At 35.7% G+C, this 22,529-nt stretch overlaps 1 protein-coding gene across 1 annotated transcript in view; it reads left to right on the forward strand.

Moving 5' to 3' along the window:
- Nucleotides 1-16,600, forward strand: part of DNAJC10 (DnaJ heat shock protein family (Hsp40) member C10) — a 28,309-nt gene extending 11,709 nt beyond the window's left edge. The window contains exons 12-23 of the mRNA XM_074911031.1: nt 1,019-1,132; nt 1,907-2,021; nt 3,790-3,917; nt 4,187-4,303; nt 5,512-5,613; nt 6,632-6,787; nt 8,139-8,272; nt 9,776-9,829; nt 10,217-10,364; nt 10,801-10,920; nt 12,085-12,201; nt 13,877-16,600. Of these exons, the coding sequence (XP_074767132.1) occupies nt 1,019-1,132; nt 1,907-2,021; nt 3,790-3,917; nt 4,187-4,303; nt 5,512-5,613; nt 6,632-6,787; nt 8,139-8,272; nt 9,776-9,829; nt 10,217-10,364; nt 10,801-10,920; nt 12,085-12,201; nt 13,877-13,888 (1,317 nt within the window). The 3' untranslated portion in view covers nt 13,889-16,600. The remainder of the gene's footprint in view (nt 1-1,018; nt 1,133-1,906; nt 2,022-3,789; nt 3,918-4,186; nt 4,304-5,511; nt 5,614-6,631; nt 6,788-8,138; nt 8,273-9,775; nt 9,830-10,216; nt 10,365-10,800; nt 10,921-12,084; nt 12,202-13,876) is intronic.
- Nucleotides 16,601-22,529: the final 5,929 nt, after the last annotated feature.

The following is a 22,529-nucleotide window of genomic DNA, read 5'->3' on the forward strand; positions in this document are numbered from 1 at the left end:
GGAAGAAAAAGAGCATCACTTTAATTCACACACTAACAAAACCACTTGACAGACAGAATGGGACCGTGAGAGGTGTTACTATATCTTAAAAACACCTCCCCACACCCCTCCCTTCTTCCCTGGGCTCAGTTCTGTTCCCGATACCTCTGCCTCCTTCCTCGGTGATGCAGGGGCAGGGGATGGAGGGTGCTGTCAGTCCTGCCACCTCTTTCTCTGAGATTGGGGGGAAGCACTCCTCTGCATTCCCCCTGCTCCAGTCAGTCCTCCACAAACTCTCTCCATTATGAGTCCTCCCCATGGGGTGCATGCTTCTCGAGATAGATGCTCCAGCATGGGTCACCTCCACACGTTGCAGTCCTCCCAGCACTGAGCTACAACAGCGAGGCCTGCTTCTTCATGTAGGCCTGGGGGCGTCTGCTCCGCTGTCGACCTCCATGAGTGTCGGGGGGGTGGCCCTGCTGTCTCACTTGGGATACACAAGGGCTCTCTGGTCTGGCACACCTGCCCCCTTCCTCCTTCCTTCCTTCCACTGACTTCAGTGTTCGCATAAGTGTCCTTCTTATAACTTGTCCTCAAAGTTCCCCACCCTCTCTCAGGTTCCCTTTCTAAATATGTTACCTCAGGGGGTGCAGCTGGTGTCACTAATTGGCTCAGCCTTGCACAGAGGGGGTGTGACTTGGAGCTGGGGGAGCTTTCAAGAAGCTTCTCACAGGGGACCACCGCTGTAGCCCCTTCCCCTGCTACCAAAAACCCTGCCACACAAACCCAGCATGAGGGTAGCAAGTAACAAGCTTATTTTCAGGCTTTTTTCTCTTTCCGGCTTATGATGCAGTAAAAGGAAGTTTAGTGGAAGGACTACATGAAAGAATTTACTGAGTGGAGGAGGCCACTCAGAGATCAGATGAATAACTGGGCATTTGCCCTTATAAAATGAATTACAAATTGGTATAAGTTGGGAATAATTAATTTTTTTTTTATCTGTGTTTTTGTTGTGGTTTTGTTTTCCATTCGTTTAAAGGACCGTCTGGCTCATCACCGATGGCTGCTTTTCTTCCAGTTTGGGGGGAGTGATAAATCAAATGTAGAGGAATTTAAGAAACTTAAATTTTTGCTTAAAGATGAACATATTCAGGTAAGACTGCTTACTCATTATGTTAAATACCATTTACATTCTGAAAACGAGTCAGTATTTTTTTTTAATTAATATTGTGCCACCTCTGGTGCTGAAAGAGATATACTGTCATGTGGTGGATCTGTAGTAAAGCTTTTAATTTCAAGCAAGCAGTAAAATTTCTCCATAGTTCGAATAATTTAAAAGTAGTTAGGAAAGATTATCTTTTGAATCTGCTCTCTCATGGAAAATGTTGTAGAACCCATTCAGGTAACAATTAAAAGTTAACACTTCAACACCAAATTGATGTATGTGAAACTGTGTTTGAATTATTCACAAAATCCATTCGTTATCTTTGAAAAAAAACAATCATTATCTTTAAAAATTTTATTAATAAAAAGAAACCAAATTCAAACTTTGTACTAAAGACATATGGATAGTATTATTCTACAAGGTATGTATTTTTAAAAAAAATTTGCCTGACTAGAATAATTTTAATGTCACATTTAGGTGTGTCTTTGCTTCCTTGCTCTTTTATTTGGAGGGGGGAAAAAAGAGTATTCTTTAGGGTTTTATTCCCAGTTTTGACCTTTAAATTAATGAGCAAGCAACCTAATATAGCTTGCTAGTAGTTTTCCTTAAACATCGTAGTTTGTCTTAAGACCTCTGTTGTTTATAAAAAGGCTACTACTCCATATATTTACTTTTTTATTCTTAACCCTTAATGCCTTTCAAAATATGTTAATCTATATAAATTAAGATGCCTTAATAAAAATTACACTGTCTGTTAAATAGGTTGGCAAGTTTGACTGTCTTTCCTCACCAACTATCTGCAGTAAACTGTATGTCTATCAACCTTGTTTAGCTGTCTTCAAAGGAAAAGGAACTGGAGATTATGAAATTCATCATGGTAAGGGAAACTTTGGCAAGTGTAAATCATTACATCATCACTTTGAGATTACACTGTCTTTGGCAAACTGCATTTGTTTTCCCAAAGAACAGTTTTATAGTTTTAATATTTGCTATCTTTCCTCTGACCTTACTGTAGCCTTGCACAAACTTACTTCCTTTGGTTTGTTTTCTTCTTTTCCTGGGTGAGCAGGGATCATATGCCAAGAGATGTATTTTTGTCTTTACTATCCTGTCTGTTTCAACATCATTTACATAATTACGTACAAACGGAATCTCTGAAGCTGATCAGGACAGTGTCTGCTTTGGGTGGGATAACCAAAGAATGCTGTAAGGCACGCCCTTCATAGAGGCTTAACATGCTAGTTACACAGTGCTGCTCACTTGAGAAACTTGGATTTGGTTAATGTGTCACTGCACTAAAATTAATTCTATGTTTGGTGACTTCCATCCAAGAAAATCTATCTTGAGACTTTTACCTCTCATTTTCATTTCCAAAGTAGCCGTTTCCTTCCAGGAAAGGAAGGAATTTCACTGTACTCCTGCGTACCAGTGAACGGATTCAAAAATGCTGGTTGAACAAGAATGGAGCCTGGAAGCAAAACTGTAGCTTGCAGCAATAGGTGTAGCTTCATCCAGAATGCAGCACAAGGGAATTACGCAAGACGAAGTTCTCATTTCTCAGCTTCTGAAGTATTAGAAACAGCTAGATTTAAGTCAGAACCTCAATACTGTAACAAAGGAGAAAGGAGAAAAGTTTTTGACCACTTAAAAAAGATTAGTCGTATCTAAGGGGGAAAGGTGATCCCATACATCTAATGATTGCTGCTGGCAAAAACCTTCTGTACTCTGCAATTTCCACTCCTGCAGATAGGCCAAGAAAGGGTCATACACATACAGTATTTTTAGATCTTTTTTGTAATGGCATAGATTACAAATAGTGTAAGAGAAATATATTGGACTACGGTATGTACATTCTTTTCTGAATGCTTTTACTATTTACAAAACAGATGGCATCTAGAACATTTGCCAATAGTTATCTTGCTCCAGTATTTGTAACGATATAATACTCAGAAGAATCGGGCTTTTTTATAGGCTGTGTTGAAGGGCTTCAGCAGTGTAAAACCTAAGAACAGTAATAAATCTTGTCATTGTGCAGTGACTTCAGATTTAATTAGCCTGGAGTTCTTGGTTCATTTCAAGACACAAGGGCTTGTTTCTGCTGAAAAATATGTACGTGAAGGGTATGAAGAGACATGATCTTTGCCCACTGGAGCTGTGTCAGCAGGAAGTTCAGTTACATCTGAATAGCTGCAATTTATCAGTATCACTTATTTTGCTTGAAGTCTTCGCTGTGTCAATACCTTTGCCAAGGCAAGTGTATCTAGAATGGTAACTCTTTAATTCCAACAAATACTGGTAAGATGGTAAAACAGCCAATAGTCCAGTCACAAAAAAAAAAAAAAAAAAGTCATTTTGACAAAAACATGTTTTGTCTTGCATAAAACATTTATTTGGCTAATATTGGGTAAATATTCAGTTTAATATTTAGCCAAATATCAACAACCTAGAGTGTGTCTTACCTGTGCAGCTTTGGACAGTTGAACATTGCCTTCCTGAGAAAAAGCAAGACAGTACTTGTTTAATTTATTTAAGCTTAAAGATCAGTCAAGGGAACAAAAGGACTCCTGTTGCTATCACTGATTTTTTTTTAATGAGATCTCTCATAGGAAAAAATAAAAGATTATTTTCTACTTTATTCTTTGAAGGAAAGAAGATCTTATATGATATTGTTGCGTTTGCCAAAGAAAGTGTCAACTCTCATGTTATTACGCTGGGACCTCAGAATTTTCCTGACAAAGAGAAGGAACCGTGGCTTGTGGATTTCTTTGCACCGGTAAATATTTAATAGCTACGTTTCTCTTCTAAAATCTGTTACGTAATTATGTAACAAAATACTAGCGTTATCTTGAAAGTGTCCCTCAGCATCATGAGATGGTAGGGTAATTTCTCATTCCTTGGCAGCACTCATTCCTAGATTGTGTGGCGCTTGTATTTAGCAGAGTCTGTTGTCACAGCAGCATGTTATTCATCTCAAACAGCTTAGCTGTCGTGAAAGCCAACTGTGGAGAAAGCAATTGCACTTACTTGCCTTTTGTTTTCTAGTGGTGTCCTCCTTGTCGAGCTTTGTTACCAGAGCTGAGAAAAGCATCAAAACATCTTTATGGCCAGCTTAAATTTGGAACACTAGACTGTACTGTCCATGAAGGACTTTGCAACATGGTAAGCTGCAGGAACTAAAAAATAAATAATCCTTTCAAAGAATATTATTTTCTTCTGGTAGGGTGATGGGGCAGATAATGCTTGTTCTTTAATACTACTTGCTTAAAATGTAGTACACCTAACAGGACACTTGTTTCATAACTTTTTTTCAAAGGAGCAAGCTATGTAACCACTACAGATAACATATTAATGCAAAATACAGGTCACATTTTGCTCCGATTTCATAGTGTTATTGGAAGACTCGAAGTGTCAGAATTTAATAATTCTTGGGGTTTTTAAGAGAAAAAAATAATTTAAGCAGACCCAGGAAGTTTTTTTCCTGTGTGTATATAAATAGATACATGCATTCTTTTTGTTCTTCGCATAGGATAAAAATCAGTAAACATTTAAAAGTACAAGTTTTGTATTGAAATACAACACTCCTTGAAGACGTCTGAAAAACCACTTCTAAGTCACCCTAACTGACTTTGCTTTTTGTTTTGTAGTGCTTAAGGGTAGAATCAATTTCAAATGTAAAGATTATTACTTACCGGTTTACACCTATTACAGATACAGTAATTGAATGAATTTTTTTTTTTTTGTCTTGACCAATTTTCCATGTTTAAATTTGCTTAACTTTTGCTCCACTGAATTTATCATGGTAGAAATTACTACATTTTCTGAATTCCAGAAAATACTACATTTTGACAGCTTTCCTGCAACTGCACATTGTTCATAAGGGCTTTTTATGGTAGAATGTTTTTATTTATCTTTAAAATGTGAATGTCTTAAAACACATGAAAAATGAGCAAATAAGGACAAGCTTTTTAAAGTTTTATTTAGATGTATTTACATCTTGAAGACATCAAATCATGGAAGCATCTGTGTTCAATAGTAAACAACACAGTTATTCATACAGTACAAGTGTTTCTACCCGAAGACTAGGAATAGCTTTAAAGTTAAGTCTTAGAAGGCCTGTGGAATAATTCCTGTATTTGTGGATCACAGCAAAAGAGCTACTGGCTGTTTTCTTAATTCAGAACAAACCATGCCATCTCTGAATACAATTGGCACCTTTTCTGTACTGACTTGTAATGGTTTCACATTCTCATCTGCATGCAAGTCTGAGCAGTTGTATTGTACAAACTAATACCAACGGCAGGTAAAGGAACCTAAAGGAGCAAGAAACCTAATCATTCCTTGCAATTTCTTATTGTCTGTTTTGTTAGCATAACATTCGAGCTTATCCAACAACAGTTGTGTTCAATCAGTCTGATGTTCATGAATATGAAGGACATCACTCTGCTGAGCAGATCTTGGAGTTTATAGAGGTATGTAAATTACAATCCCTGTTGCAGTAGTTATCTATATGCAGCTCACTCACAAATGTGTTCTTTAGTTGGAAGATTTTAAGATTTTTTTTAAAATTCAATAGACTAGTAAGATAAAAAGTGAGAAAACTTTGGGCAAGAAAAGTGATACAGCAACTGTCAGTCCGGGATGGGACACCGAATGAATTCTTTGAGATCATTAGCCAAAATGAGAGTCCCTTCCAATCTGCATAGTAATGTTTTCTATCTCAAAGAGAGGATAAAGGAATTAAAAGTATGGAGGGCTGTGATACTAAGGTGAAAATAAATGCCTTGTGTCACACTCCGATGTAGAGGGAAGTTCACATTTTTGTCAACTAGCTTGCTGCCCTGCACACAACCTTCTCAGCTGTTTCTGGAACTTCCATAACTCACAGAACTGTGCATCATTGGTACTCATCGTTGTTGCTGTCAGAGTTCTGGCACCCATCTTCCCTCCAGCATTCAGGTTCTCTCACCGTTATATCCGCAGGCTATTTTCCACTTTTGAAAAGACTGTTTGTTCTCTCCAGGTAGCCCAGGAAAAGTATGTTTAAGAGCACACGTGCAGGAACAGGTGGAGATCAGTCTTTTTCAGTTGATACTCAGAGGCCCCTGGTGTACCACATGTATTCCTCTGCATGCCAGCCTAAATAGCGTGCTTGAGTCTCATAGTGCTTGTTCTTGCCAGATAAGTTGAATTTCTTGCCTTTTGCCTCCCTTTATGGAGGAAGAGGTAGAAAACCTCCCTTTCACAGCCTGGCTGTATTTTTTTTGATAGCTTTTCTCAGCAAATCAGGCATATGATTAAGTTGAAGGATAACTTTTGATGCTTGCATGCCTTTCAGTGGTGTGGAGTCTTGCCTATCACAGCAGCAAGCAAATTTCACTAAAAGAAGGACATTCTCAGAATCTGGTCCAGTCTGTTTGTATGCAATGACACTAGATACACGATAACTTACTGTTGCAAAGTACATGTCTGTAACTATCTTTACCTTAGGATCTTAGGAATCCATCAGTGGTTTCCCTAACACCAGAGACATTTGTTGAATTAGTTCAGAGACGAAAACGAGAGGAAATCTGGATGGTTGACTTCTATGCTCCATGGTGTGGACCTTGTCAGGCTTTAATGCCAGAATGGAAAAAAATGGCCAGGGTAAGTTCCAGTCAAACATGACACTTTCCTGCTTTTGTGTCCTCTTCTGTGGAATTATTGAGATGGTACAACTGCTATCTTTAGAAATTTATCAACTGAGAAAATCTAGTGATTAATACTGTGAACAAAACGGGGAATTCCTACCTGGCAGTTTTATAGTGTTTCAAATACAAATTTTTTTGTCTTTGTTTTAAAAGCTTTGGTACATGGATACTCTAATCCAGTTTTTGCTGTGATACAAATGTTTTCCAAGATATAAGAAATTTTAGAGTAACTAACTTTCCTTGATGCGTAGTGCTTTATATAGACAACACTGGCTTAAAACAAGATATGAAAAAAAGATTTATCCATAAATTACATAAGTAACATTATTTCAACCAATTCTTTATCCTCAGTATTCTTTATGATCATTAGTCATCTTTAAGATAGTGTTTAGACCTTGGTGAAACCTCTGACTTGAATTTCAGATTAAAGGAATTTGGTGTTATCCATCTGAATTATTTCTTATATTAGGAAGATTTTTTTTCTGAGATCTTCACTGAAAGTAAATAAATGTTAAATACCATGCACTCTAAGGCTGATTGTCAGCTGAATTACACATACTTCGGTATGGAATTGTTGGGATTGGGGAGAGTCTTTTTGTTTTGCAAGGCCATTTCAGTATTCTCTCATTTATAAAGCTAATATTACTTTACTGACAGCCATCTGGGTTTTCCTGGACGTGTTTCCAGGAATTTGAACTAGAAACTCTGGGCCAAAAAACCCCAGGGCTTTGGAAACAAGTCCATGATTTTCAGACATTTAGAACTCAGCTAGACTAGGAGTTCTAGCTAGGATTCTATTGTATTCTGGTCAAACATCTGTGAAGTATGAGTAGCTCCACAGTACACATTCAGTAATGGTCAGCTTCCCTGCCCATGCCAGGTGGTTTGGGCCTCTGCAACAAATACAGTATGTTCCAGTCAGAGGCCAACTGTACAACCAATAGCACATCTGCACTGTACCAGAACCTGCTGCAATTACTGAACCTATGGTATGAAACAGGATAATACGGTGGTCCTTATATTAAATAATCACACTCATGTACCTTTGAGGCATGGTGCCTCATGAGCCACGTGTGTGCAGCTTATACTCAAATATATGTTCATGATGGGAATGCCTGTGGGTGGCTGGCTCCCGTTAGATACCAGTGACCCGTTTACAGGAAAAAAGAAAGCCTTGGGATAATCTTGGTTTGTTTTGTTGGGTTTTTTTCCCCCTAAGTGATTAAGACTTAAATTCTGAAGTATTACTGAAATTGTAGTAATGTTAATTAGCATCTTTGATCATAGGCTTTCTTGGTTTTTTTCAGATGTTAAGTGGATTAATCAGTGTTGGCAGTGTGGATTGTCAAAAATATTATTCTTTCTGTCACCAAGAAAGTGTTCGGGGATATCCTGAAATAAGACTCTTTCCTCAAAAATCAAACTCGGCTCATCAGTATTTGTAAGTTGCTTGCTTCAGTTTAGGAAGCACTAGATGATGTGGAACAAGATGAATGCACACTTTCTGTTGTCTAGAAAAGGTTCATCACAGCTATTAAAATAGGCTGTTGTGATACTACTGTCCTAGATGTTGTTGACTTGGTTACTTCAAACTAGTGTCATTTTAGTTTGCCTTTGTATTTCAGTAACTTGAAGTGAGACTGCCTCAGTTTTTTGTCAGTTTTCTAATTTTCTCTTTAATTGCCTGTTAAGGTAGATTGTTTAAATCACATAATATAAAAATACTATGAGGCCTAATTGATTACAGCTTTATCTTTAGAGAATAGTGACGTAGCCATCTGATCATCCTCCCTGCCAACAGTCTGTTAGCACCATTGTGAAAATTGTCCATTGTATATCTAGTCATCCCATTCGTTGTATCATTAGCATGGAAATATTAATAATTAAAAAAAAAAAAAACCAACAAAATTCTATGGGAAATAAAATCTGGGCAAAACCAAACCGCGTGTCCTCTCCATTTCACAGTAACGTTCGAAGATTCAGGGATTTCAGGAAGCACACGCATATTTAAAGATAGGTAACCATCTGAAACAGCAGATCTGTTGCTTCATTATTTTACAAATTGTAAAGTTCTATTAAATGCTGGCAGATAATAAATTATAATGCCTTTTCATCATTGTGTGTAACAGCAGACTTCAGTAGCTTTCATCATTGGACTGCTTGTTTTTATTCAGTTCTTCTATATAAGGTTTCTCTTAAAAGCAGGCTTTTTTTCCTTGTTGAAAACAAGTAAGTTAGTGAGTATGATTGTTAAGTGCTAAATTCCTAATCATGAATCAGCTATCTCCTGCAAAAATATAGAAATTTGTCTCTTAAAATAAAGATCACCAAAAACTGTCATGTCAGATTTTGATCAGGTAACCGTACTGAACAGTATTTTGTTATGAAGTTGTAAATTAATGGATATGAATCCTGAATTAATCTTTGTTCCTAACCCGTCTCTGGATTTCAAAACTAAGCAATGTCCTGAAAGTCGAAAAAATAAATCCTTAGCCAAGTAACCAGTTTGTCTGGCTTTTCTGCTGTCAAATTGAGGGAAATGTATATCATTGTTTTATTGTAATGAATGAATATCAACTAGAAAATATATTAATATATTTCAATTTAATTCTCATGTTTCTTAGAGCCTGAAATTTTATCTGGAGTCATTACCAAAGATCCTTCATTCAAAATAGTTCTAGCTATGAAAGTTTGTGTGCTCCAAACCAAGTTTCTTACTCTCATGACACAGAATTTTATTTTCTTCTCTTCTAGTCCTTAATTCTGTATCTTTGAACTGTACTAATGAGACATTTATTTGGATTTGAAAGCAAGCTAGAACTATATCTTAAAACGTACGCATTTAAGTTCATTCATTAACCATCTCCGCTCTACAGAGTAGGGTTTTTTCAAATGTAAATCAAACCACTGTGCAATTAGATTTTTGTTTTCAATATTTTTACAGTAGCTACAATGGATGGCACAGAGATTCCTATTCACTGAGAGGCTGGGCATTGGGGTAAGTTACTTCATTTAACTTTGTTCACAAGCCACTTACAGAGTTCACTTGCTTGGAAAAAATAATACTTAAACGCTACGTAAATCAAGAATTAGAAACACTCAGGTATATGTATTGCTTAATTTAATATCTTAAAGTTTCCACATCTTTTAACTCAAGCTTTTAAAATGTGGAGAAATAGCATAATCCTTACTGTCCAGCCATTTTCTGAAGACCGTATTATTATTTTTTTTCTACCACTTTAAAAAAGGGATTATTTTGTAGTACAAAGTGTAAAGTAGGGACCTCCAAATTACTGATTTAATTTCAGAAATTTTTCTTGTGCTTAAAGGGAATTTGGATATGCTTAAAGTTTTGAATGGATTATGACTGTTCGTCTTTCCACAGATATCTACCACAAGTGTCTGTGGACCTGACTCCTCAGAGTTTCACAGAAAAAGTTCTGAATGGAAAAGATCACTGGGTCATTGATTTTTATGCTCCTTGGTGTGGACCTTGCCAAAATTTTGCTCCCGAGTTTGAGATCCTTGCAAGGGTAGGTTTTTAACTGTATTAGTGGATTGGTTTACTTGTAACAGTGAAAATATAATTAATCAGCACTTTATTTCTTAGCAATCATCCAAAAATCGCACACCCCAAGTAAGCCTCTTTCTCATAGAAGGGCCAACATGCCGGTGGGTGTTGTCTCTTACACACACACACACACACCCCCCCTCTTTTGAGACAGATTTCAGCTAATGATGGGGTCACCTTTGGAACTATGACATGCCTTGCCCTGAATTCAAATCAGAAGAACACATAGTGACTTCTGATACAAGTTTGAGAAGCAAGCAAGCAACTACTCTGAAAAACTGAAAAGATCTAGCAACACTTTTTGTTTACTTTTAGCTGCACTGCAGCTTATTCAGGTTATTTGCTTACAGTCACCCGTGGGGCTGTGCAGTTTGTTTCTAATAAACGTTTCTTTTTAGATGGTTAAAGGAAAAGTAAAAGCTGGAAAAGTGGACTGTCAGGCATATGCTCAGACCTGTCAAACTGCTGATATCAGAGCCTATCCTACTGTTAAGTTTTATCCCTACCAAGGAACAAAGGTAAAGTGTCTCCTTTTGTGTATGCTGGTGAGCATGCACTGTTAGTAGATATATTTCATTTCACATCAAGATATGAGACTCTTTCTGTAACGTATTAAAGTGCATTATTTAGATATTCTGGAGATACAGTAATAATCAATTTCAGTAATACCTCAGATAGGACAGTAATGCCGTAATAATGTGTTATAGAAAAATAATAAATTGTATATTAATCGAACAATAACTAAAACGTGGGCTTAACCAGAACCAGGGTTTAATTTTACAGGGGTCTCGTGACAGCGTGTTTTTCAACCTTTACCAATTCCACCACCAGCTACCAGAAGCAGGCAAAGTCTCTCGATAATTGAAATATGGACAATTTCATTTTGGCTAAAGAGAGATACTCTTTCAATATAACCATAGCATTTTGTTACGATTTTGACTTAAGAAAATTGATAAAAAGTGTTCAGTTGTGTTCTGTCTCAAAACCAAACCTTATCAAATATTTCAGTTATCAGTGTGACTGAGATCAACATTTCCTACTAACAGATTAGTAGTAATAAATGAAAAAAATGAAAAGCATCCAGGTGGTTCTAGGAAATTGCCATTATTCGTGTAAAACTATTAAATTTCAATAATATTATAGTCATCTTTTAATGTATTACTGTGAAAAGAAAGTATTAATGCATTCTGATAGTCAAGCCAATTCTTGTAATTGTACTTTCTTTTTTTTAACTGACTCTCCTACGGGAAATTCTAGAAACCCTTCCCCACATAATCCATCAAATTCAATGAGGCTTCTGTGGTAAAGGCTTTTCAGGTCTCAAAGTAGCAACCCACACGGACAGATTTCATGAACACAAAGTGGCAGACTTGTAATGGCTGTCTACATTAAATACTTAGCTCAATAAATGTGAGAAAATTATAGTTATTTCAGGTTTCTCTTAAGTATCAAGACAATATTTGTCTAGTTTTGAAAACTATCAGCTAAGAGTGGTTCCTACTATAAAGACAACTAGCACTGTTTAAACAGAAACAAAAAAATATATCTGTGAAACATAAACCAACCTACCTGAGCCATTGTCTTCCTCCCTGCATTCCTCTGGACTTTTATCGGAAAGCAGATTTTTCTGTTCAGTGTAGAGCATGGTAATATTGCGCAACTTTTTTTCTTTTTTTTTTAAGAAAAATGTTATTGGGGAATATATAGACAGCAGAGACGCAAAAGGCATTGCTGACCTTTTGAATGAAAAATTAGAAGCAATTCAAAATAAAGGAAAAAGAAAAAAATCTAGAAATAAGGTAAGAATACTTACTGTTGGGTCTTTTGCAAAAGACTCACATCACTGTAAAAAATAGCTGTTTAAAATTATGTTAGCATTTGCTCTTTATCTGTGAAGTATTAAATGCCATATCTTCAAATAGTACAATGTACATTTTAATTCCAGCCTTGTTCTGCTTATTATTATTTGCTCAGATTTGATTTTCCATATCCACTGATGTAGCGGAGAGTACTGAAGTTGCAACATCTGTTATGGCAAGACTTGGCAGAACTTACAGATATCCATGGGACAGCTGTGTTAAAGATAGAGGGTTGACAGACACTGTATCCTAAGTGGAAGCCTTAGACTAGATTTAGCAAGGGGGCACCAAATTACAGAGGCTGATTAGTGCAAGACTGAGATTGATGATGTAACTCAAAAGATAACATACAGCTGTTAAGAAATATTTTATTTAAGAATTTTATTTAAGAATTTTATTTAAGAATTTTATTTAAGAATTTTATTTAAGAATTTTATTTAAGAATTTTATTTAAGAATTTTATTTAAGAATTTTATTTAAGAATTTTATTTAAGAATTTTATTTAAGAATTTTATTTAAGAATTTTATTTAAGAATTTTATTTAAGAATTTTATTTAAGAATTTTATTTAAGAATTTTATTTAAGAATTTTATTTAAGAATTTTATTTAAGAATTTTATTTAAGAATTTTATTTAAGAATTTTATTTAAGAATTTTATTTAAGAATTTTATTTAAGAATTTTATTTAAGAATTTTATTTAAGAATTTTATTTAAGAATTTTATTTAAGAATTTTATTTAAGAATTTTATTTAAGAATTTTATTTAAGAATTTTATTTAAGAATTTTATTTAAGAATTTTATTTAAGAATTTTATTTAAGAATTTTATTTAAGAATTTTATTTAAGAATTTTATTTAAGAATTTTATTTAAGAATTTTATTTAAGAATTTTATTTAAGAATTTTATTTAAGAATTTTATTTAAGAATTTTATTTAAGAATTTTATTTAAGAATTTTATTTAAGAATTTTATTTAAGAATTTTATTTAAGAATTTTATTTAAGAATTTTATTTAAGAATTTTATTTAAGAATTTTATTTAAGAATTTTATTTAAGAATTTTATTTAAGAATTTTATTTAAGAATTTTATTTAAGAATTTTATTTAAGAATTTTATTTAAGAATTTTATTTAAGAATTTTATTTAAGAATTTTATTTAAGAATTTTATTTAAGAATTTTATTTAAGAATTTTATTTAAGAATTTTATTTAAGAATTTTATTTAAGAATTTTATTTAAGAATTTTATTTAAGAATTTTATTTAAGAATTTTATTTAAGAATTTTATTTAAGAATTTTATTTAAGAATTTTATTTAAGAATTTTATTTAAGAATTTTATTTAAGAATTTTATTTAAGAATTTTATTTAAGAATTTTATTTAAGAATTTTATTTAAGAATTTTATTTAAGAATTTTATTTAAGAATTTTATTTAAGAATTTTATTTAAGAATTTTATTTAAGAATTTTATTTAAGAATTTTATTTAAGAATTTTATTTAAGAAACAATTTGTCCAGTTGAAAAATAAGCACTACAGAATAATCTAAGAGGAAAAAAACCCTCAATAATTCAATTTTTTTATTTGTACTTTGAGTGTAATTTAATTGTTTTCTTGTCACTAGGATGAACTCTAAGCGGCACTGGAGGTAGATAAGATTGCAAATATTCTGAAGCTGTGGAAGTGGAAGACACCATGAGGAAAATAAAAGGCTGATTACATTCATGAGAGGATAAAAGAGATGAAAAGTAGTTTGAGTTCCCAGGCATATGTGACTATGAATTCTGTTAAACAGTGGGGAGATGAAAGCGTGTTGGTGGAGGCATTCAGTGTTTCTGCAAATGAATTCTGCATGTCCCTCTTCTGATACACCAACTACAAACATTGGAGCTGATCAGAAATGTGGACTGTATCACTTTTGCCTACCCACTTACTAGTTCCTTATTTTTTTCTGTCTCTTCAAACACTTTTTGAATGTGGCGCTCAGCCTGTGGCTGAATATGCACACAAACCACTCTGCAATGCAGAAACACAATGAGGGATTGTCTGTTTGAAAGACAAACAGTTTTACCTGATGAATATTCTGCTTTGGGGTTGCATTATTGTCTAGTCAGTTGTTAAGAAACAAAATTAAGAACTGGCAGCAGGATAGGTTTATTGAATTACATTGCTCCTGCCCCTGAGTAGATTGTCTTGTGGCACTGGTGGTGGTGCCTGGATGAGCAGAACTTTGAAGAGCTTTAGTGGTTTGTGTTTTCCTTTATTTTTTTAAATAAGAAAAAACATCCAGGACTTCAGACTCGGTGTTTCATTGACTTTCAAAATTTTAAGTTATGCCATAGAAGCATCTGCTTAAGTTATGAGGTCATAACTTTATTGTCTTTTTTACATATGAATGTATTCTGTGGACATATTTAATCTCTTTTGGTATTGCCACTTTTCCTTTCTCTGCAGACATGTTTTGGGGGTTTTGGTTTTTATATAATCTTTAGGCAAGCAGGATAGCAAGTGCCTTTTAATTTAATAATGAACACTGTACATTGCAATGTCTCCTCATTCATCTTCATAGAATTTCCACTCTGTAGGGTAATATTTTTCATAGCTTTTCAATGGACAACAAAGTGTCTGGTGTTCAAAATTGAAATATTTCACATTTTCAATAAAATGCTGCTGAGAACATCAGATGGATATCTCCCTGCTCTCCGTGTATTTAGATTTGGCATGACTAGTCACTGTAGTGTGAGTATTATACATTTGTAAATATGTTATCTACAAGTAATTTATTTTATGAAGGAGGTAGCAAGAAATAAAAGGAAGAGATTCTAGTGAATGAGACATGCAAATGCTTCTTCCCCTGTGTTCAGGGTTGGCTGTAGCTTTGTGGTTTTGCAGTGTATTAATCTGAGAGAAGAGAATGTATTGCATCTTTTTTAATAAAACAGACATTTCCACATCTAAATCAAACTTAAAATTCAATCACAGTCAAAAATGAAAATTTTGGTATTTGTGACATTAATACAGACTCTGTTTTGGTCAGTTTTTGTATGTATGTTTATAACTTCAGTTCCCACTTCCTACCTTCTTGCTGGAGAATGAGGTTATGGTTACATACTCTAGGATCCTGCTGTTAAAAATCTAATAAAAAATAACCTAGCATAGGTATCTGTACAGTTTCTTTATTCCTGTGAATGAGTTTTCCTCTTATTTCTCCTAACAGAAACAAACTAGTAGGACGGGAAGTGCTTCACAGCCTTCTGGTTTTACTATGGCTCTAATCCTACTTTAGCTTTTTGTAAAAAGTTATTTTATCACTTCCTTTTGGTTTAGTCACTTGAAGTATATAGGTAACTACTATGAAAAGACAACACTGCTCTCCTCATCAAAATATCCTGTACACAGACTTATTTTGTCAAGGCTACTAGTTTTGATACTCATTTAGGCTGTGAGGAATAAGATTTAGTTTAATTGCTAATAAAGTTTAAGATTATGATATTCTTTTTGCATCCAAATTTTTAAAATTCCTAAGCTAAAAACAAAATGGATGCATATGGATAAAAAAATGAGCTTCAGAACAGAAAGAAACAGCTGTAGATAACATCAGTTTCTAAGTTTCCATTGGGTGATTTGACAGTTTTCAAGAAGCAGCTTTGGGGAAATGCAGAGTAATAAAATCTTGCCTTTATTCCTAGCCATATAAAAATTTATTTATTTTATACATTGTTGTATAGTTGTTGTCTGATGACAAATTCCCATAATTACATGATCCAGTTTTTACTAATCAAGGGTTTAAACTGGTTCTTTAAGACACAAGAACATCTTGAAATAGCCAGGTCTGTTAGTTTTCTTCTGCAGAATCATGGAGGTGTCAGCATTGCCTCATTCTTCAGAAATCAAGTTAGAGAAAAAAAAAAAAACAAGCAAACACCCCCACCACCAAACAACAAACCCCACACAGAATAATCAAAAATCTCTAGAGGTGAGGAAGAATTGTATTGGCCAACAAATATTTTGGAATGTACTCCCCTACCCCCAATGCCAGATGTAGTTCAAAAGAGTTAGAGTTGTATCTTAGTAACTGTTTGGATACTTAAAATTCATTTCATATTTTAAAAGGAAAACCTACAAATTCACATGTACAACCAATAAACCAAGTGGAAGATGAATCCAAAATAGTACCTGAATGAATGCTCTGATTTTAAATATTTCATCATTCCTTGGTTCCTCCTCTTGTAAGAGTAAATTTCAATTTTACTCTCATCATATAACCCAAGATTGTTCCACTTCTCCTTGTAGCTACCTAATGTAGATAGCATTTATTATCCTTTATTCTCCACTCCTTTCCTAGCATCACTCTAGTGTGACAGTTCAACTGGGTGGACAAGCATGACCACCTGGAGGTTTTGACTGAATGCTACAGAACCTCTCAAGTCAAAGCAGGGCACAAGCACTCTCCAGGGCTTAGGTCTTGCAGGGGTATTAAGTAAACATTGGCAGCCGTGCCAAATGTCTCAAGTTACATGCAGCTGGCCTTGTACCTTTTCCTTCTCATGTAACTACACATGGACAAAGCAAGGGCAGCACATGATAAAACACAAAATACAATTATGCTATACAGTAGGTGGCATGTATATATGGAGGCCCGATTGCTTTTAAATTTATTTTTCACATCCCATTTTGCTTTAATTAAAAACTTCTGTGGCTGTTTAGTGTCACTGAAGTGCTTAGCTGTCATGCCTTGTACCGAAACAACAAAGTTTCCAAGATATATTTGGCTCTTTTAGCTTCTACTGCTGCTAAAAGGCATAAAAATAGAATCAAGAAGATATAGCAAAAGTTTTAAACAACATATTGTTTTTACATGGTCTGCAGTTGGAAAGATCATGTTTTGATTAAACTTGGCAAGTTTAATTTTTTTCCCATTCATGGGCATGCTTCAGGTTTAATTAGTTGTGGAAGTTCCATATATTTTTATCAGTTTATAAAAAGACTTAAAATTACTTCATAGTTAAAAGTTTTCAACAGGAATGCAGAAGAACTTAATTCATTTACTGAAACTTTGCATCTGAAAACAGTGATGTTCCAAATCCAAATACTTTCAACCTTGGACTGTCTCTGTGCTAGAATTCATTACTGATTTTTTCTTCCATCTGTACGTGAGCCACCACACTTTGGATAACAAACAGCTAAAGGCAAATCTTCAACGTGATATTAAATATTTATCCCCAACATCAAACAGACTCCTTGTCCTGATCATTTTCTAAGCTCTAGACTTCTCTATGTTACCAGCTGCAAACAAAAATTAGTTAGTTGGGCATAAAGAAGAATGCTTCCTAAACAAATGTTTACAATCAGTGTATTCTGCAGACTATTGACTAATACTGCAAGAGTCCTGACTGTTAACATTTGCCATGTATTCTTCACAAGTTAACACATCTAGTAAGAAAACATCTACCTTATTTAAATGTCAATGTTTCAAAAGACGTTCAAGGCCTGAAATAAGTAGTGGTTGGGGTTCTTTTAGAATATGATACACAGCAAAAACAAGTTAGTTCTGGTGAATTCTTACTATACAACTGAGCTGCAATGGGAAATACTGTCGTGGTTCTCTGCTTTCTAAGGCTTAAGGGTCAGAAAGCAGAATATTTTTTTCCGTAAGACAGCTCAAGTTTACATGAAGTAGAAGATAGAGTTTCTGCATTTTATAGGCTACCATAGAGCCACATAAAAAATGACCATATTCTTTTCTTTTCCATCCTTGTCAAGTACCAGACACGGTAAGAACCCACTTTAACCAGAATTGATTTCAGATTCTTTCAGCCATTAAAAATTCATATGGCCGACCTGGAGTTTCCAGAAAACAATTTTTTTCCTATAGTATGTGTTTTATATAGTTTTTATAGTCCTGGTAGAAAACGAAAACATTTTTTTCCTCTTGTTACATGCATATGTGTACATTAAGCAATCCCAGTTGTGCCATCCTAGATATATAATAATTCCATCAGGTAGCTAATTTTTGTTGTGTCAGAAGATCTCACCTAGCTCATTAAGGGAAGCCCACGTCCAGATCACTCGTGTGTTTTGTATTTGCTGAGGCTATATTAGAAAAATATCCTATGTAAACAACAGAGAAAAGTTTCTATAATCCCATCCTGTCTCTGCAACTGTAATTCAATGCTTTCTTTTCAGTAATTATGTTCACTCACTTTATTATCCTGCCTTTCATCACTGGATCATTGGGTCTTGAATGACTTTTGTTGTTCCAATTATATACTAGAGTAAGTGAACTGTGTTTATAGCACACAATTTTTTTGTTCAGCCTTGAGGCTGGAACAACATGGAAGGAGTACTGGTAAGCCAAGAAGTGCTGGCTAACGTTGTGTCCTATTCAGCTTTGTTCTTTTTCAGCATAAACACACACTCGTGCAGCTGCAGCTGTAGGGTACCCCTGTTCCACAGCCACTGCTGTTAGAATAAGGCCCGTGTGGGGAATTACAGCTGTAACAACATAGGTCTTTGGCTTAAGGCATCATCACACAAGATGTGGTAACTCTCTGTAGGATGTGGTATCACAGGTAGGCACTTTGTCAGCTTTTTACCTTTCTGTTCTCAAAGTGTTGATGGCTAAGATACGTAAGTATATATGTAAGCACGTAAGTATGCATGTGCACTACACAGAAAAGACCAGATTCTCACAGGACTTCATACTTGTATTTCCTTAGCTGAAAATAAATGGGTGCCATACTAAATACAGCGAAGTAGAGCAGAGCAGAAGTGTTTCCTGCCATTTAAGACTGCAAGAGTCTTAACTGGAGGTATTCTGCCCAAGTTTTACTTCAGAAATATTACCCTGTTGCAGAATAATTAGTAGAGCACAGGGACTTAAAAGGCTAAAAACTAAATACTGGAAGTACATATAAGTACTTAAAGTGCCTTTAAAGTTTGGGATGAGTGAGAGATGAAGATTTGATTCTGAAATCAGGAGTACAATTTTTTTCAGGTAAAATGAGGACAGTGGCAGCAATTTCACTGAGCTTACAAAACAGGTTTCTCTTAAAAAAAACATTTATTGGCCTTCAGAAATATTTTTTTTACTGCTTTTGTACTTGCAGAAAAGCAGCAGAGCTCAGTTCTTGTGAATACCAGTGTGCACCATCAGAGGTTATGCTACAACTTGGGAAACGAATTTTACCTACCTGTGCAGAAAAAGAAAAATACTGTGTGCATAAACATTTATTATACAACATGATCTCAATGCACAATTTCCTTGTGTAACGACAGCAAGACAAAAACATGAAACATCATGTGACAGAAAACTGTAAGCCAGGTTCTTAAGTTTTGTCTTAAATTATAGCATACATACCTTTAAAGTTAGAATTACCCCCAGATCAATCACTGAGTACAAACAGGTCCCCTGTTTCTTTAAGCATACTGGGTTTAGAAGACAACCAACTTTTAACTGCTTGGTTTGCCCTAACCTGAAAAGCTTCAGAAGCCACTAAGTACACTAAGAAATGATAGTGGTATAAGTGAGTAGTAGTTACTTTAACACCCATTATAGAATTCAGAGTGGACATCAATGTTTTGATCATTAATTGTCCTTGCATCTTTCACACAGGCTGGCATTATGGCATCAGTTCAGCGTTCACTCTCAGGTTTAAGCAGTACTGTGTAAGTATTCTCTCTCAGGGATCCGTATTAGAGCAGTGTACCAGGTCAGTGATCCCAGCCTTCTGTTTCTGCAAAGGCTGGCAGGGACTCTAGAAGCAAATGTGCTGGCTCCTCAGCCAGCCTGCAGTGAAGACAGCTCCAGTCATTAAATAGCCTTTGATTCAATCCCCAACATATGCCTTCGTGTGCTGTATATTCTGTGCCTATAAATAAGGGTGTCTATAGAAACTGGATATGAAAATATCTGTCATCAATTTGGTTTTTAGGGCTCCTAGGCTTAGTGTGCTATTCAAGAATAGGCAGAGTTGCCATTGCCGGTGAAAGCAAGAGAGCTCTGAGGCAGGAAGACAGCCCTGCCTGCTGCGCTGTTATAACAGACCACCTCAAGCACACAGGACAGCTCTAGCCAAATACTGGTGAGAGAGATTGGAAGAAAGTAGGAGTTTTCCCCCAAAACTAAACAATAAGAGTTACAGCAGTCATGAATTCTGACATTCCTATGGTGAGAATAGTGACTATTCCAATACTATACTATATTCAACCACTATTTGCTATAGAATACATCTATAAAAAGACATTACTATAGAAATATAACTATAGATAATGTGGAATTTAAAAATATTTTTACTGTACAATACTTGAAAAGAATACTTTGTTCACATCAAAAAACTGTAGTGGTTTTCTGGAGACATACTGAGATCACCACTCTGTTCTTGCTATTTTGGATGCAAACTGGGAAGCAAATGTCACAGGCCCAGGATCCTTAGTACAAACAGGCTTGCACTGACAAGGAGCAGGATACCGCTGTCATGCTTTTACTGACCACAGATACTAACAGAAAAGATACCTGTCCTCGCTGAAGTACACATTCAGCTATTATGGGACTTCACTCGTCCACTTCATCAGAAGCAGATTCACAGCACATTTAGACACCCGGAAAACAACACAGAACTGCCACTAAGGTCCTATCTTCTCTTGCACCTTTTATAACCTGGGTAATTTAAGCAAGCGTGTAGCCAGCCTTGGCACTAGATGAACTGAACAACTGGATGTCAGCAGGCGGCAGTCATGACCTGGTCTCCTGCAGGCCCTCCAACAACACGGTCTGTAATCTGCTGCTGTAACTACAGCAATCAGTGGGTTTTTCCTCACACCTACCTTTTCAGGAGTTCCCTAACTGCCGTAAACTTCTAAATTATTTTGTTCCTATACCAGACAGAAATAACAGCATACAGGACCTTGTAATACATGAAGTTCCATTTTGAAGAAAAAGTCCAGGAAATTTCACTCAAACTGCAATTTCAACATCACGTGCAGGTAACAAAAGGCTAAACACTCCTAGGGAATAATAAGGGAGTATTTCTCAGTGATTTGCTACTTCAGCTGCAGGCACACTCTTACCTGTTTTGGGGGGTTCTTGTTTTTCTTTTTAACTTCAGCAGTGTTGTTTTGTGAATTATTCTCCCACCTTCCCTGTCAGCACCACAAAATCATCAGAGCCGAAGGCAGGATTCTTCTGTTTCTGGCAGCCAAAACACACCCTTCTGTAAGAAGAACTTTCTAATATGATAATCAGCACAAATCAGCTTTCACGCTCTTCTCACATTCTTCTACTGACATGCTTGCTTCTTTACATGCTTGCTATTTTCCCCACACAAGCCATCTTCAGTATTTCAGAGGTGAGGCTATAATTACTAAGCCTAGACATCTCTTCTTCACAGTGGCAATGAGATTTTACAACTCATCTTGCATATTTACGAGTACAGCCAGTTCTGCCATGCTAGGAGTATTGACTGCAATGGACCTTTCACTACCAAAGCTCTATTCTTTCTTCTCAGGACTCCTCACACCACACCACAGCTGTAAGCAACTGGAAGGGGTCAGAAAACAGCTTGCTAAGGCTTCAAGGACTAAGAACTAGTTAGGTAGCTTTTAGGATGGGCTTAGAAAGAGCCTTCAGATTAGAACCAGAGACCTTATGTCAGCTAACTGTGGTAACACAAGTTTACCTACAAAGATCTAAAAGCAAGGCCTCCAACAGAGAAGCTACCTATAATCAGGAGGTGCAATGAAAGCAGCTCCACAAATGACAGACCCGCAGGAAAGGATCTCACCTAAGGAAAAAACAGAGGGAGTAAGAAGTTGGCTGGCTGCTAACAACTCTGCTTTCATGTACTGTTGCAAGCTGCTGCAGGAGTTGGACTGAGAAACAGCTTCCGTAACAGGCACAGGCTGTGTGGATGAGCATGGTTGTAGGGTGACAACCTTGTGCCTTTGGAAACACACAAGAACACTGGCTTTATAGTGTGTAAGAAACTGGTTTGATTAGAGCTCTGCAAAGCTTCAATTCATTATGTAGGATGATAATAATTCATAACCAGGGATATTTCAAGCCTTGGTTTTCATCAGTCAAACCAGGCATTGCTTTCTGCCCTCACACATGTCACTTAGTGTAGGACTTTCATGCCATGAGGCAGCAGGGGCTGGAGAACAAGGCATTGTAACAGGATGCACATGTTGGGAGTCATTCTGACTCTGCTGGGTTACCAAACAAGCCCCCAACCCACCTTTCTTACCTGTTTGTCATCCTTCATCTTTTGAGAAGCAAG

Source organism: Athene noctua, chromosome 7 (genome assembly GCF_965140245.1).
Source record: "Athene noctua chromosome 7, bAthNoc1.hap1.1, whole genome shotgun sequence".
Taxonomy (NCBI): Eukaryota; Metazoa; Chordata; class Aves; order Strigiformes; family Strigidae; genus Athene; species Athene noctua.